The 15,918-nt window shown below is 40.4% G+C and overlaps 1 protein-coding gene across 1 annotated transcript in view; it reads left to right on the forward strand.

Moving 5' to 3' along the window:
* ext1c (exostoses (multiple) 1c) overlaps positions 1-15,918 on the forward strand; it is a 296,260-nt gene that overhangs the window by 274,157 nt on the left and 6,185 nt on the right. The window contains exons 6-10 of the mRNA XM_061881695.1: positions 8,584-8,716; positions 10,347-10,465; positions 14,549-14,644; positions 14,912-14,998; positions 15,080-15,240. Of these exons, the coding sequence (XP_061737679.1) occupies positions 8,584-8,716; positions 10,347-10,465; positions 14,549-14,644; positions 14,912-14,998; positions 15,080-15,240 (596 nt within the window). The remainder of the gene's footprint in view (positions 1-8,583; positions 8,717-10,346; positions 10,466-14,548; positions 14,645-14,911; positions 14,999-15,079; positions 15,241-15,918) is intronic.

Here is a 15,918-nt window from a genome sequence, read left to right on the forward strand (position 1 = left end):
CCGTTGTGTCCTTGGGCAAGACACTTTACCCACCTGCTCCCAGTGCCACCCACACTGGTTTAAATGTAACTTGGATATTGGGTTTCACTATGTAAAGCGCTTTGAGTCACTAGAGAAAAGCGCTATATAAATATAATTCACTAATTCACAGTAACACAACATAAACGCAACACAACAAATACCCATAATCCTTTGTATTCATGACACTTCCTGACTATTTTATACACCCCATGTTCAGGAATTGTCACGGATACAAAGGATTATGGGTATTTGATGTGTTGCGTTTATGTTGTGTTACTGTGAGAATGTTTTCCCGAAATGTGTTTGTCAATCTTGTTGGGTGTGGCTTCACAGCGTGGCGCATATTAGTAAGTGTTAAAGTTGTTTATATCACAACCATCAGTGTATTCTGTATCACCCAGTATGCTTTTCAATCTCATACGTGTAATTGCGGAAGCTAAACACAACATGTTGCCGGACCAACAATCGATTTGTACATGTTGTTGAAGGTGTCTAAGGCAATGGCTTCACAGCACGCCCATATTCTTGTCATCAGGATGAACGCTACTGGATAGTCGCGGGAACGTTAGCGGCTCCAAATGTCATCATTACTCTGTGAAACAGGTTTAAATAGATCTGTGAGTGGTAAAGGCAGTCAAGCTCTGATGTATTTCAGCGGGCGGTTGGCGGGCGGGTGCGGTCCTGATAAAATGTTGGTTCGGGTGGACGCCCACCAACTCTCGGCCAGTGTCCAGTCCGCACGGATGAACGAGGATGTGTCTAAGTAGACCTATGGGCGAGTGCATAACACCAAATTCTGGGCCTCCGTGCACAAGACTCCTGATAGGCCCCCTATGCCGCCTTGAATCCAACAATGTCGTCCCATACACACACACTTTGTGTGTTGACATGCACCATAAAACTAATTATTGCATGGTTGTGGTTGAAACCAGCTTTTTAAAACACAGAAATAATACTTTAATCAGGTTTTTGACTTTTAAAGGCCTACTGAAACCCACTAGTAGCGACCACGCAGTCTGATAGTTTATATATCAATGATCAATCAATCAATCAATCAATGTTTACTTATATAGCCCTAAATCACTAGTGTCTCAAAGGGCTGCACAAACCACTACGACATCCTCGGTAGGCCCACATAAGGGCAAGGAAAAATTCACACCCAGTGGGACATCGGTGACAATGATGACTATGAGAACCTTGGAGAGGAGGAAAGCAATGGATGTCGAGCGGGTCTAACATGATACTGTGAAAGTTCAATCCATAATGGATCCAACACAATCGCGAGAGTCCAGTCCAAAGCGGATCCAACACAGCAGCGAGAGTCCCGTTCATAGCGGAGCCAGCAGGAAACCATCCCAAGCGGAGGCGGATCAGCAGCGCAGAGATGTCCCCAGCCGATACACAGGCAAGCAGTACATGAAATATTAACATTGCAACAAATGCCAATACGGCCTTTTTAGTTTACTAAATTGCAATTTTAAATTTCCCGGGAGTTTCTTGTTGAAAACGTCGCGGAATGATGACGCGTACGCGTGACGTCACGGACTGTGAGGAAATATTAGCGCTGCGCACACACACAGCTAAAAGTCGTCTGCTTTAACCGCATAATTACACAGTATTTTGGACATCTGTGTTGCTGAATCTTTTGCAATTTGTTCATTTAATAATGGAGACGTCAAAGAAGAATGCTGTTGGTGGAAAGCGGTGGATTCCAGCTGTCTTTAGCCGGCGTTTCTTTGTTTGTTGTGAAAGCAGAGCGGTCAAGCGAACTTGTTTTCTCTACGTCAACCAGCATGTTTTTGGATGGGGAAATTGTGATATATATCTTACCGAAGACATCCGTGGATTATTCGTCGTTCTGCAGCAGCTGTGAGCTTGGCACAGTGTGTTCAACGCAGCCATCCGACCTCGAGGTATGTCTTTACAATCTTTAAAATCTCACTAAAACACTACTAAAACAATAAGCAGATAAGGGATCTTCCAGAATTATCCTAGTACATGTGTCTGATTACATCTGAAACGCTCACACTGCCGTCGCCGGGAGCTGTCGCTTTTTTTTTCTTTTCTTTTTTCTTTCTAGTCCGTCGCTATCAATATCCTCAAACACGGATCTTTCATCCTCGCTCAAATTAATGGGGAAATTTTCGCTTTCTCGGTCAGAATCGCTGGCGCTGCTGGCGTCCATGATTGTAATCAATGGGTGGATGTGAGGAGTCCGACAATCAGTGACGTCACGCGCACTACTTCCGGGAAAGGCAGTGCTTTTTTTTAAGAGCGACCTAAAGTTGCGAACTTTTCTCTACTAAATCTTTTCAGCAAAAATATGGCAATATCGCGAAATGATCAAGTATGACACACAGAATGGACCTGCTATCCCCGTTTAAATAAGAAAATCTCATTTCAGTAGGCCTTTAAAGATGGGTTTAGCATGTATATATATCAAATCTAGATACATTTGGTTAGGGGGAAAAAGGGCCAAAACTCTTCATAAAGTAACCAGAATATCCATTTAAATAATATAATAACATTGTAATTATTCACATAAATATGAATATAACTGTGTAGTTTTATTTTCCTTGAGAGTGTAAAGTCGAGCTTAGCTGATGATTCACATAGGATTATTAACCGTAGGCAATATGAATCATAATAATACATCATTATTATTATTATTATTATTATTATATTAGTGCAGCTCCTGGGAATTAAGTCTTCAAAACCTACTGATGCCTCTGTTTCTAACTTTCACGGAGGGTCTTTGAACACACCACATAACGTTATGAGGTCCATGAGGTGTTCAAGGCATATCAGAGCGATAGGAGTCCTCGAGGAAAACCCAGGACACTTTGGACTGTCCTGAATGCCTCACGATCCCCATATGAGGAGCTCCTTCAGGCATCTCAAACTCTACCTTCGGGCCATTTGTAGACCGCAGGGCAATATTTTGAGGCCTTTTACTTACATAGTCATAGTTTATTGTAATTGCGGCCCGCACATCATGGACGGTTAGAGTCTCCACCCCTGAGATCGGCAGGTCGTGAGTTCAAACCCCGGCCGAGTCATACCAAAGACTATAAAAATGGGACCCATTACCTCCCTGCTTGTCATTCAGCAATCAAGAGTTGGAATTGGGGGTTAAATCACATTCCCGGGCGCGGCCACCGCTGCTGCTCACTGCTCCCCTCACCTCCCAGGCGTTGAACAAGGGGATGGGTCAAATGCAGAGGATTCATTTCACCACACCTAGTGAGTGTATGACAATCATTGGCACTTTGACTTTAACAATAACACAAAAATGACAGTACGACACTTTTTGTAAGCAAGCAGAAGTCATTCTGAACTCAATTGTGTCAAAATATAGAATATTTACATGGCATTTTATATTTAGAATTACTTAACAGGGAACTGCACTCTTTGGGGGGGATTTTGCCTTTCGTTCCCAATCATTATGAAAGACATGACGACGGATGTATATTTTTTTATGCATTCTAAATATTAAATAAATGCAAATACAAACCCCGTTTCCATATGAGTTGGGAAATTGTGTTAGATGTAAATATAAACAGAATACAATGATTTGCAAATCCTTTTCAACCCATCCATCCATCCATCCATTTTCTACCGCTTATTCCCTTTCGGGGTCGCGGGGGGCGCTGGCGCCTATCTCAGCTACAATCGGGCGGAAGGCAGGGTACACCTTGGACAAGTCGCCACCTTATCGCAGGGCCAACACAGATAGACAGACAACATTCACACTCACATTCACACACTAGGGCCAATTTAGTGTTGCCAATCAACCTATCCCCAGGTGCATGTCTTTGGAAGTGGGAGGAACCCACGCAGTCACGGGGAGAACATGCAAACTCCACACAGAAGGATCCCGAGCCTGGATTTGAACCCAGGACTGCAGGAACTTCGTATTGTGAGGCAGACGCACTAACCCCTCTGCCACCGTGAAGCCCCCTATTCAGTTGAATGCACTACAAAGACAAGATATTTGATGCTCAAACTCATGAACTTGTTTTTTTTTTTTCAAATAATAATTAACTTAGAATTTCATGACTGCAACACGTGCCAAAGTAGTTGGGAAAGGGCATGTTCACCACTGTGTTACATCACCTTTTCTTTTAACAACACTCAATAAATGTTTGGGAACTGAGGAAACTAATTGTTGAAGCTTTGAAAGTGGAATTCTTTCCCATTCTTGTTTTATGTAGAGCTTCAGTCGTTCAACAGTCCGGGGTCTCCGCTGTCGTATTTTACGCTTCATAATGCGCCAGACATTTTTGATGGGAGACCAGGAAAATACCCGCACTCTTTTTTTTTAACAAATCCACACTGTAACATGTGCTGAATGTGGTTTGGCATTGTCTTGCTGAAATAAGCAGGGGCGTCCATGAAAAAGACAGCGCTTAGATGGCAGCGTATGTTGTTCCAAAACCTGTATGTACCTTTCAGCATTAATGGTGCCTTCATAGATGTGTAAGTTACCCATGCCTTGGGCACTAATGCACCCCCATACCATCACAGATGCTGGCTTTTGGATGGTTCGCTTCCCCTTTGGTCCAGATGACACAATGTCGAATATTTCCAGAAACAATTTGAGATGTGGACTCGTCAGACCACAGAACACTTTTCCACTTTGCATCAGTCCATCTTAGATGATATCGGGCCCAGAGAAGCCGGCGGCGTTTCTGGATGTTGTTGATGAATGGCTTTCGCTTTGCATAGTAGAGCTTTAACTTGCACTTACAAGTGTAGCCACGAACTGTATGTAGTGACAATTGTTTTCTGAAGTGTTCCTGAGCCCATGTGGTGATATCCTTTAGAGATTGATGTCGGTTTTTGATACAGTACCGAATGAGGCATCGAAAGTCACGGTCATTCAATGTTGATTTCCGGCCATGCCGCTTACGTGGAGTGATTTCTCCAGATTCTCTGAACCTTTTGATGATATTATGGACCGTAGATGTTGAAATCCCTAAAATTCTTGCACTTGCACTTTGAGAAACGTTGTTCTTAAATTGTTTGACTATTTGCTCACGCAGTTGTGGACAAAGGGGTGTACCTCGCCCCATCCTTTCTTGTGAAAGACTCAGCATTTTTTGGGAAGCTGTTTTTATACCCAATCACGGCACCCAACTGTTCCCAATTAGCCTGCACACCTGTGGGATGTTCCAAATAAGTGTTTGATGAGCATTCCTCAACTTTATCAGTATTTATTGCCACCTTTCCCAACTTCTTTGTCACGTGTAGCTGACAAGAAATTCTAAAGATAATTATTATTTGCAACAGAAAAAATGTTTATGAGTTCGAACATCAAATATGTTGTCTTTGTAGCATATTCAACTGAATATGGGTTGAAAATTAATTGCAAATCATTGTATTCTGTTTATATTTACATCTAACACAATTTCCCAACTCATATGGAAACGGCCTATAAAGCCCTTAGAAAACATCCAAACACCTCCATTCAGGTTTTATATACATAATGTAAGAATATATGTAATAGTAACAAGCATATTAATAACAAAATTTAATATTTAAGAATTTTGATTATTTTAAGCAAACGCGGCACATTCATTTTCAAAAATGCATCACGTTTGCTTTTTTCCCCCAACATCACTGATTATTACTCACTGCAGACTTCATGAGAGCCAAAAAAACATAATAAAACATCACTTACCGTACAATGTCTGCTGTCATTAGGATGCTGACTTCTAAGATGTTCATAGATTCCCTTTTAGATGAAGAATCACTCATAATCCTTGCAAAGAAAATGGGGTCAAATCAAGAGTACCAACTTGTCGGAATATGTTGTCATCCTTCTTCTATCCAGGTGAGAGGCTTGATTTATGATCTACAAAAAAGTTTTACAAGACAGGGAGCAGCTGATTGGCACAAAAGCTCAAAAACACATCGCCGTCCTAATTAGTTTGTCTGCGTTAGCACTTATAATAACAATATCACTAATACTTGGTTAATATTCAAGTCACGAAATGTAAATGGAGTATTGTTAGCAATTTTTGGACGTTTTTATGGGGTTTTATTGGCAAAAAAGAGGACCTCTTTATTTACGAGTTAGAATGCATTAAAAAAAAATACATCCGTCGTCTTGTCTTTTATAATGATTACCAAAAACAGTGCAGTTCCCCTTTAGGGCCTACCATACCGGGGTCACTATACCTGCTGGTAGAAGTAGTTAAATTGTAGTCAGCTGGAGGCGTGTCTTAATGAAATTAAAAAATGGATGTCCGCTAACTTTTTGCAACTCAACGCCCAAAAAACGGAAATGCTGATTATCGGTCCTGCTAGACACCGACCTCTATTTAATGATACAACTCTAACATTTGACAACCAAACAATTAAACAAGGCGACACGGTAAAGAATCTGGGTGTTATCTTTGACCCAACTCTCTCCTTTGAGTCACACATTAAAAGAGTTACTAAAACGGCCTTCTTTCATCTCCGTAATATCGCTAAAATTCGCTCCATTCTGTCCACTAAAGACGCTGAGATCATTATCCATGCGTTTGTTACGTCTCGCCTCGACTACTGTAACATATTATTTTCGGGTCTCCCCATGTCTAGCATTAAAAGATTACAGTTGGTACAAAATGCGGCTGCTAGACTTTTGACAAGAACAAGAAAGTTTGATCACATTACGCCTGTACTGGCTCACCTGCACTGGCTTCCTGTGCACTTAAGATGTGACTTTAAGGTTTTACTACTTACGTATAAAATACTACACGGTCTAGCTCCATCCTATCTTGCCGATTGTATTGTACCATATGTCCCGGCAAGAAATCTGCGTTCAAAGGACTCCGACTTATTAGTGATTCCCAAAGCCCAAAAAAAGTCTGCGGGCTATAGAGCTTTTTCCGTTCGGGCTCCAGTACTCTGGAATCCCCTCCCGGTAAAAGTTCGAGATGCCACCTCAGTAGAAGCATTTAAGTCTCACCTTAAAACTCATTTGTATACTTTAGCCTTTAAATAGACTCCCTTTTTAGACCAGTTGATCTGCCGTTTCTTTTCTTTTTCTCCTATGCCCCACTCTCCCTTGTGGAGGGGGTCCGGTCCGATCCGGTGGCCATGTACTGCTCGCCTGTGTATCGGCTGGGGACATCTCTGCGCTGCTGATCCGCCTCCGCTTGGGATGGTTTCCTGCTGGCTCCGCTGTGAACGGGACTCTCGCTGCTGTGTTGGATCCGCTTTGGACTGGACTCTTGCGACTGTGTTGGATCCATTATGGATTGAACTTTCACAGTATCATGTTAGACCCGCTCGACATCCATTGCTTTCGTCCTCTCCAAGGTTCTCATAGTCATCATTGTCACCGATGTCCCACTGGGTGTGAGTTTTCCTTGCCCTTATGTGGGCCTACCGAGGATGTCGTAGTGGTTTGTGCAGCCCTTTGAGACACTAGTGATTTAGGGCTATATAAGTAAACATTGATTGATTGATTGATTGATTGATTAAATGCAGTCGCGTGGTTCAAACCTGATTTGGCGCAGGGCGGGGGTTACTACGTGCATCTCAAAATACGAAAGTCCTGGGTTCGATCTTGCGCTCGGGATTTTTCTGTGTGGAGTTTGCATGTTCGCCCTGACACTGTGTGGGTTCCCGCCGGGTACTCCGGCTTCCTCCCACCTCCAAAGACATGCACCTGAGGATATGTTGATTGACAACACTAAAATGGCCCTGAATTAATTTGAGTGTGAATGTTGTCTGTCTGTGTTGGCCCTGTGATGAGGTGGCGACTTGTCCAGGGTGTACACCGACTTCCGCCCATGTGCAGCCGGGATAGGTTCCAGCCCCCCCCCCCCCCCCCCCCCGCGTACGCATAAGGTGGATGGATAAATATTTGGCGCGGTCCAGCGTTACCCCCAAGTTACCCTTAAGTTTTAGACCCCTTAGCAAGACGAAGTAGCCTGGGAGCAAGACGTTTGACCAGACCTCGTGTAAGCAGAAGTTGACGAATGGATGGATCTAGTTTGATGCCATGATTCCTTTTTTTTTTTTTTTTAGCTCACTTTTAATACCACCAACACTGCCTTTATTTCTATTCAACCACAGATTATTTTCTCAACTTGATGGTGTCCCTCCTCGAATGCACTATAAACGAAACCATTTGAATGTTTCCGTGAAATTGGGAGAAAGACCACCCAGTGAGCAGCACACGTCGGCTTTGCCTTCCCATGTTTATAAAAGCGACGTCTCGCTGTCCCCTCGGTGTGTTTTCTGCTGGGGATTTATGCAGGAGATAATAAAGGCAAGGTTCTGGAGGTTGGTGATAAGCTGCTTATATACATACAGCAAGCTGAAGGGGGACCTCTCCCCATGGGAGAGACAGCTGTGCAGTCAGCCTGAGGTCAGCGAGGCACTGGGATTCATGGCAGGGCGCCTTTGGATGTTGCCTCTTGCTCACCCCCTGTTGGTTCGAGTAGGAATTACAATGTGTGGATCACAGGGAAGCAAACCAAAAATATGGTGCAGTAATGTGTTTTATGTTGCATTTGCACTTTCCGCATTCCCAATGACATTTCAATTTTTTTCCTCCCCCAGATCATTAAGGACCGTGTGTTTTCCCACATATCGAGAAACAAGTACATGTGGAACTCCCTACCTGGAGGTCTACTAGTCCTGCCAGAATACTCCACTCACCTGGCACATTTCCCTTTCTACTACCTGGGTTTAGGTAAAACATTTCATTACTATAGTACTCCTATGGTGGCTGCTGGGGTCCCGGGTTCAAAAATCCCGGACAAGCCCCCAATTACGTTTGATAGCTGGATAGATAGATGGATAGATGGATAGATAGATAGATAGATAGATAGATAGATAGATAGATAGATAGATAGATAGATAGATAGATAGATAGATAGATAGATAGATAGATAGATAGATAGATAGATAGATAGTACTTTATTGATTCCTTCGGGAGAGTTCCTTCAGAAAAATTCAAATTCCAGCAACAGCGTACAGAATTGAGATCGAATTTAAAAATTAAAATGTAAATAATGGGGGTATAAATGAAAATAAAATAAAAAATATAACAATTCAAATATAATAGTAAAAATAAGAATATACCAAGAGAAACTAGGCAGTCGTCACCATGTTATTTAAATGTATTGCACTGTTTACCCTGTTCACTTAGGCCAGGGGTGTCAAACGTACGGCCCGCAACCAGGTTTTATCCGGCCCGCAGGATGAGTTTTTCCAAGTATAAAAATCTACCTAAAATCTTTGAATTAAAGAAACTTAAAATAAATTATTTTTGTAATATTTCTCTATTTTGTCTCCTTTTAAACCCCCATTATTTACTTTTTACTTTTTTCTTTAAATTGATCTCAACTCTGTACACTGCTGCTGGAATTTCAATTTTCCTGAAGGAACTCTCCTGAAGGAATCAATAAAGTACTATCTATCCATCTATCCATCTAAACAGCTGTTTTAAATGTGTCCACTGGCGCTGGCGACCCCAAAAGGGAATAAGCGGTAGAAAATGGATGGATGGATGGATGTCGCAATAACTATTCTTTGTATCTCTGTAGATGACACTACATATGTACAAAAAAAACCCACATGATGTTAGTACATCAGTCGAGGAAAATGATCAAACTACATAAATAACATACTGTCATTTGAATTTGAAATAATTTTCTTTTTCTTGTTAGATTGAACATTAACACCAATCAGTTGACTGATGAACATTATCACATAAATTATTCAGAATATTTAAAAAAAACGATAAAGTATATCTACTATGAACCGCAAGCGGGAATTGTACAAAAACAAAAACAACAACAGTATGGTTTGTACAATTTCAGAATGTGCTTAGTCTATTCTTAAACAAAGAAAATAATCTGAAATTGTCCGTATTTTTAAATTATCGTGCCGTCATTTCACCGGTCCGGCCCACTTGGGAGTAGATTTTTCTCCTAAAATGAGTTTGACACCCCTGACTTAGGCGTTGTCTATAGTTAATAAGGACGTGTAACAAATAAGACGGACACTTCGGACCTACTTGTGACTAAATAAATGCAAACGTTGGAAGGATATTACAGTGCATTATATAAGAGTACAAAAGTCAGTGTTAATCCAGGTTAGAACTGTAGAAAGAAAGGATGTTCGTTATTTCTTAACGTCATTTGAAGTCTTGTCTGTGTAGGATTATTGCTGCAAAGTATTACCAAGCGGTCATTTTGAATCTAAAAATGGCTTTGTGCGTGTGCGTGTGGGTGTGTGTGTGTGTGTGTGTGTGTGCGTGTGTGTGTGTGTGTGTGTGTGTGTGTGTGTGTGTGTGTGCATTTGTCACCTTGCTGAAGGCATCAGTCCAAATCAGGAGTTCACTGCAATCATCCACGCCGTCTCTCCTTTGGTGTCCCAGTCTCAGCCAATCATGAAGCTGCTTCAGGTGGTCTCCAAGTCTAAGTATTGCTCACAAGTAAGTAGGCCCGACACACACCGACAAGGTACTTTTACCTTAAAAGAATCCTACTTTAATGGCGTACTGGTGTACAGATACTGTATGAGCCATTCCGACAAATTTACAGTGGGGCAAAAAGGTATTTAGTCAGCCACCGATTGTGCAAGTTCTCCCACTTAAAATGATGACAGAGGTCTGTCATTTTCATCATAGGTACACTTCAACTGTGAGAGACAGAATGTGAAAAAAAAATTCACATTGTAGGAATTTTAAATAATTTATTTGTAAAATATGGTGGAAAATAAGTATTTGGTCAACCATTCAAAGCTCTCACTGATGGAAGGAGGTTTTGGCTCCAAATCTCACGATACATGGCCCCATTCATTCTTTCCTTAACACGGATCAATCGTCCTGTCCCCTTAGCAGAAAAACAGCCCCAAAGCATGATGTTTCCACCCCCATGCTTCACAGTAGGTATGGTGTTCTTGGGATGCAACTCAGTATTCTTCCTCCTCCAAACACGACCAGTTGAGTTTATACCAAAATGGATACATGGATGATACAGCAGAGGATTGGGAGAATGTCATGTGGTCAAATGAAACCAAAGTAGAACTTTTTGGTATATTAGGTAACGGGGGCGGGGAGGGGCGTGGTTAAGAGGGGAGGAGTATATTTACAGCTAGATTCACCAATATATATATATATATATATTATATATATATATATATATATATATATATATATATATATATATATATGAAATACTTGACTTTGACAAGTATTTCATATAAAAAAAATACTTGACTTTCAGTGAATTCTAGCTATATATATTTATTTATTTTATTATATATACTGTATATATATATTCATATAAATAAAAGAAACACTTGAATTTCAGTGTTCATTTATTTACACATTTACACAGACATAACACAAATCTACTCATTGTTGAGTTAAGGGTTGAATTGTCCATCCTTGTTTTTCTAACCATATGTATGTCCTGCAGTATTGTCCTGTTTAAGAGTGTCACAACATTGCTGTTTAAGGCAGACGAACTGCTTTATGGTAGACGAAAACGGACTGCTGTTGTTGTGTGTTGTTACCCGCGCTGGGAAGACGTTAATGAAACTGCCTAACAATAAACCCACCAAGAACTCGCCCTCGATCATTCTACAGTTATAACGTCATTGGGCAGACATGCTGTTGTGGGGAAGCGGACGTGAATACAGGCTGTTGACACCTCACTCAGGTCCGCATGGAGCTGGAGGGGGCGTGGCCTCCAGCTCCGCCTGAATTTCGGGAGATTTTCGGAGAAAATTTGTCCCGGGAGGTTTTCGGGAGAGGCGCTGAATTTCGGTGAGTCTCCCGGAAAATCCGGGAGGGTTGGCAAGTATGTTTATAGCTACTTAATTGGTTAAAATGCTAACATGCGGCGAGCAAGATAATACCAGGTAACATAATCTATGAATTGTGGGTTAATAATACAAAATCGGCTAAAATGCGAACATGCCGGTAGCAAGATAATATAAGCTACGTTATTGGCTAAAATGCTAACATGCGGTGAGCAAGATAATATACCAGGTAACTGTAGGTTTATAACTACATAATTGGTAAAAATGCTAACATGCTGCAGGCAAAATAGCATAATCTATGAATTGTGGGTTTATATGTACAAACCTGGCTATAATGCTTTTAGCAGGACAGAGTTTAGTAACATAACCTATTAATTGTAGGTTTATACCTTCATTTACCATACATTTGACATTATTTCATATTAGCAGATGATTTTTTTCATATTAGCAGATCATTTTTTCAATTTCCACATTTCAATATGTGGAAATTAATAAGATTAAATCATAGCCAAGAAGAGTAACTTGTGGTGTTCCACAAGGCTCGGTATTGGGACCCAAGTTATTTATACTCTACCTAAATGATATTTGTTCAGTATCTAATAAATTGAAATGTATTATGTTTGCAGACGATACAAATGTATATTGTTCAGGAGAAGACTTGAAGGAAGAGTCGAGGATAATGGAAGTTGAGTTAATTCAACTGAAAAAATGGTTTGATATTAATAAGTTATCATTAAATGATAAGAAAACTAAATTTATGGTGTTTAGTGGTGCAAGGATGAATTGTGAAGCAAAATTAAAGTTAAATCATGTGGAAATTGATAGAGTATATGAAACTAAATTCTTGGGAATAATAATTGATCATAAACTGTGTTGGAAACCGCATATTGAATATATAAAAGGAAAAATATCCAAATCTATTGCTATTCTTTATAAAGTAAGACACATGCTGAATAAGACATGCCTGCATATGTTGTGTTATTCTTTTATTTTTCCATATTTAACGTATTGTGTTGAAATTTGGGGAAATGTTTATAAAACAAACATAGACCCAATAATAAAACTTCAAAAAAGGGTCATTAGAATAATACACAAAGCGTGCTACTATGAACATACCAATCCATTATTTATGAGTTCAAATGTGTTAAAATTTTCAGACATTGTGTTTTTAAAAACAATGGAAATTATGTTTCGAGTAAAGAACAACAGCCTTCCAGCTTGTATTCTCAGGCTATTTCATTTAAGAGGAGAAAACTATAATTTACGGGGGATATCGATTTTTGAAATAAGTAAAGCGAGAACAAATATAAAATACAAATGTATTACAGTTTTAGGAGTTAAATGGTGGAACAAGCTCAGTGATGAGCTGAAGACATGCACTTCTTTGGTAAGGTTTAAGAAAACATTGAAAGGTGAAATGATTGAAAATTATAAAATATAGTAACAATTACTTTCATCCCATTGATTTTTTTTTTTTTTAACGTTGATGTTCCAGGCAATCTAATCTTCTGTGAAGGTATAGGATAGGCAAATATAAGCTTTGGCTTCAGCCTATTCCTTTTTGGTCATTTTTTTTCTTTTCTTTCGTGTGTAAAAATGTGCATTATTGTATACATCAGTGGTTCTCAACTTTTTTTGTCATCCCCCACTTTGGACAAGGGGGAGTTTTCAAGCCCCATCTGCCCCCATCGCCCAAACAGAACCCTAATGCCAAGATTAACATTTTCAAAATTATTGAACATCAAGTAACATCAAGTTGTATACATTCAAACTCAATAACATAAAATAACATCAAGTTCAATATTAAATAAAATAACTGTGCCGCTGTGGTGTAACTTGCATCAAGTTCAATAATAAATCAAATAACTTGCATCAAGTTCAATAATAAATCAAATAACTTGCATCAAGTTCAATAATAAATCAAATAACTTGCATCAAGTTCAATAATAAATTAATAAAAAGTGCCACTTTTTGTGTTTTGATCAAATTTACCGCGCTCACAACATTTGTTAAAACCTCATTGAGTTCGGGGCTGAGCTGCCTTGACGCGAGTGTGTCCAATGCGCATTTGGCGCAACCCTCTTTATTAGAGCCTGCAGTCCGTTTCTTGACCTTGCCATGGTCTGTGCTCCATCAGAGCAAAAGCCCAGACAGTTTCCCCATTTAAGGTCGTGTTCTTTGAGGAAAATGTCCATTATCTTGAACAGCTCATCAGCACTGGCTCTATTTTTTTTTTGTATTTGCAAAACAGCAAATCCTCGCACAGTGACTCGCCATTCACAAAGCGGACGTATCACGTATGCGATGAACAGGCAGTCTTTATTGGCGTCAGTAGCTTCGTCCACTTGTAAAGCAAAACGACTTTCTTTTAATTTGTCTACGAGTTGTTCCTCAAGATCACTTGCAATGTCGCATATACATCTCGCAACTGTGTCGTTTGACAGTGATTTACAATTTGTATAGAAAATGGGGTTGTAAAAAAAAAAAATCTATGAATATAATAAAAAAAAAAAAAAATTAAAGTTAAATTTCCTCCCATTTCTCGCGCCCCACCTGTCATGTCTCTATTCCCCACCAGTGGGGCCCGCCCCACACTTTGAGAAATGCTGGGTTACATACAACATGTACTGTAAAACTGATCACACAAAATGGTTGATTGATCGGATTGATTATATGACCGAAATAAACTTATTTCATTCATTCATTCATTCATTTTAATGAATCTGTAATGATTTCTATGCTGCCGTAGATCATCATCCTATGGAACAGTGAAAAGCCAGCACCGAGTCGGAGCAAATGGCCTCCCATGCCGGTGCCCCTCACTGTAACAGACGGCAAGAAGAAGGTGATTCATGCTCGACTCGCATCTGACTCCTCCTCACTCTGTTTACTTATCCGCCTTTTGCCTCCATCTTGATGTCGCCTATCATCTGTCCTGTCGACCGTCACTCTCCTTCACCCCTGTCACTTACACGCTGTTTTTATGAGCCTGCCTGGCAAAAAAAACCTAGCAAGATCGCCTCTGACTCATGCACCTAATCTCACGGAGCAAACGGCAAATAACACGTAGGCCTGCGGCGCAGGGAGATTTACTGCCGAATTTCTCTCGCAGACCACCAGTCGGTTCCTGCCTCACGTTGCTATAGAAACCGATGCAGTGCTGAGTCTGGATGAGGATACGGTCCTGTTGACTAGTGAGGTGAGTATTGATACCCAATGTGAACAACAACAACAAAACATTGCCATTAATATAGTGTTCTTATTTTTTGTCTACTTGTAGGTGAACTTTGCCTTCCTGGTGTGGCGCAGTTTCCCGGATCGGATTGTGGGGTACCCACCCAGGAGCCACTTTTGGGATCCGTTGAAACACGCCTGGGGGTACACCTCCAAGTGGACCAATGACTACTCCATAGTCCTGACTGGTGCTGCCTTCTACCACAGGTCAAATACAATAAAAGGACACGTTATTTTTCTTGTACTACATTTACCAAACTCAAAACCAGCGAAGTTGGCACGTTGTGTAAACAATTTTTTTAAAAACTTCTACCAAAAGCCACTACTAGCGACCACGCAGTCTGATAATTTATAAATCAATGATGAAATATTAACATTGCAACACATGCCAATACGGCCGGTTTAGTTTACTAAATTGAAATTTTAAATTTCCCTTGGAGTTTCTTGGACACACTAGCCCAGCACCACTTACGGCTAAAAGTCGTCTCTTTCCATCGCATAATTACACGGTAATTCGGACATCTGTGTTGCTTAGTCTTTTGCAATTTGTTCAATTAATAATGGAGACGTCAAAGAAGAATGCTGTTGGTGGGAAGCGGTGGATTGAAGCTGTCTTTAGCACCGAGACACAGCCGGTGTTTCTTTGTTTGTTGTGAAGCTTTAAAGGGGAACATTATCACAATTTCAAAAGGGTTAAAAACAATAAAAATCAGTTCCCAGTGGCTTGTTGTATTTGTTTTATTTTTTTTTTAATTTTACCGGTCTCGGAATATCCCTAAATAAAGCTTTAAAGTGCCTTATTTTCAGCTCTCTGCGAAGACACTGGCTATTTCCCTGTGACGTCATACAGTGCTGCCAATGTAAACAAACAATGGGAATACCACA

This window comes from Nerophis ophidion, linkage group LG21, assembly GCF_033978795.1.
Source record: "Nerophis ophidion isolate RoL-2023_Sa linkage group LG21, RoL_Noph_v1.0, whole genome shotgun sequence".
In the NCBI taxonomy this organism is placed as follows: Eukaryota; Metazoa; Chordata; class Actinopteri; order Syngnathiformes; family Syngnathidae; genus Nerophis; species Nerophis ophidion.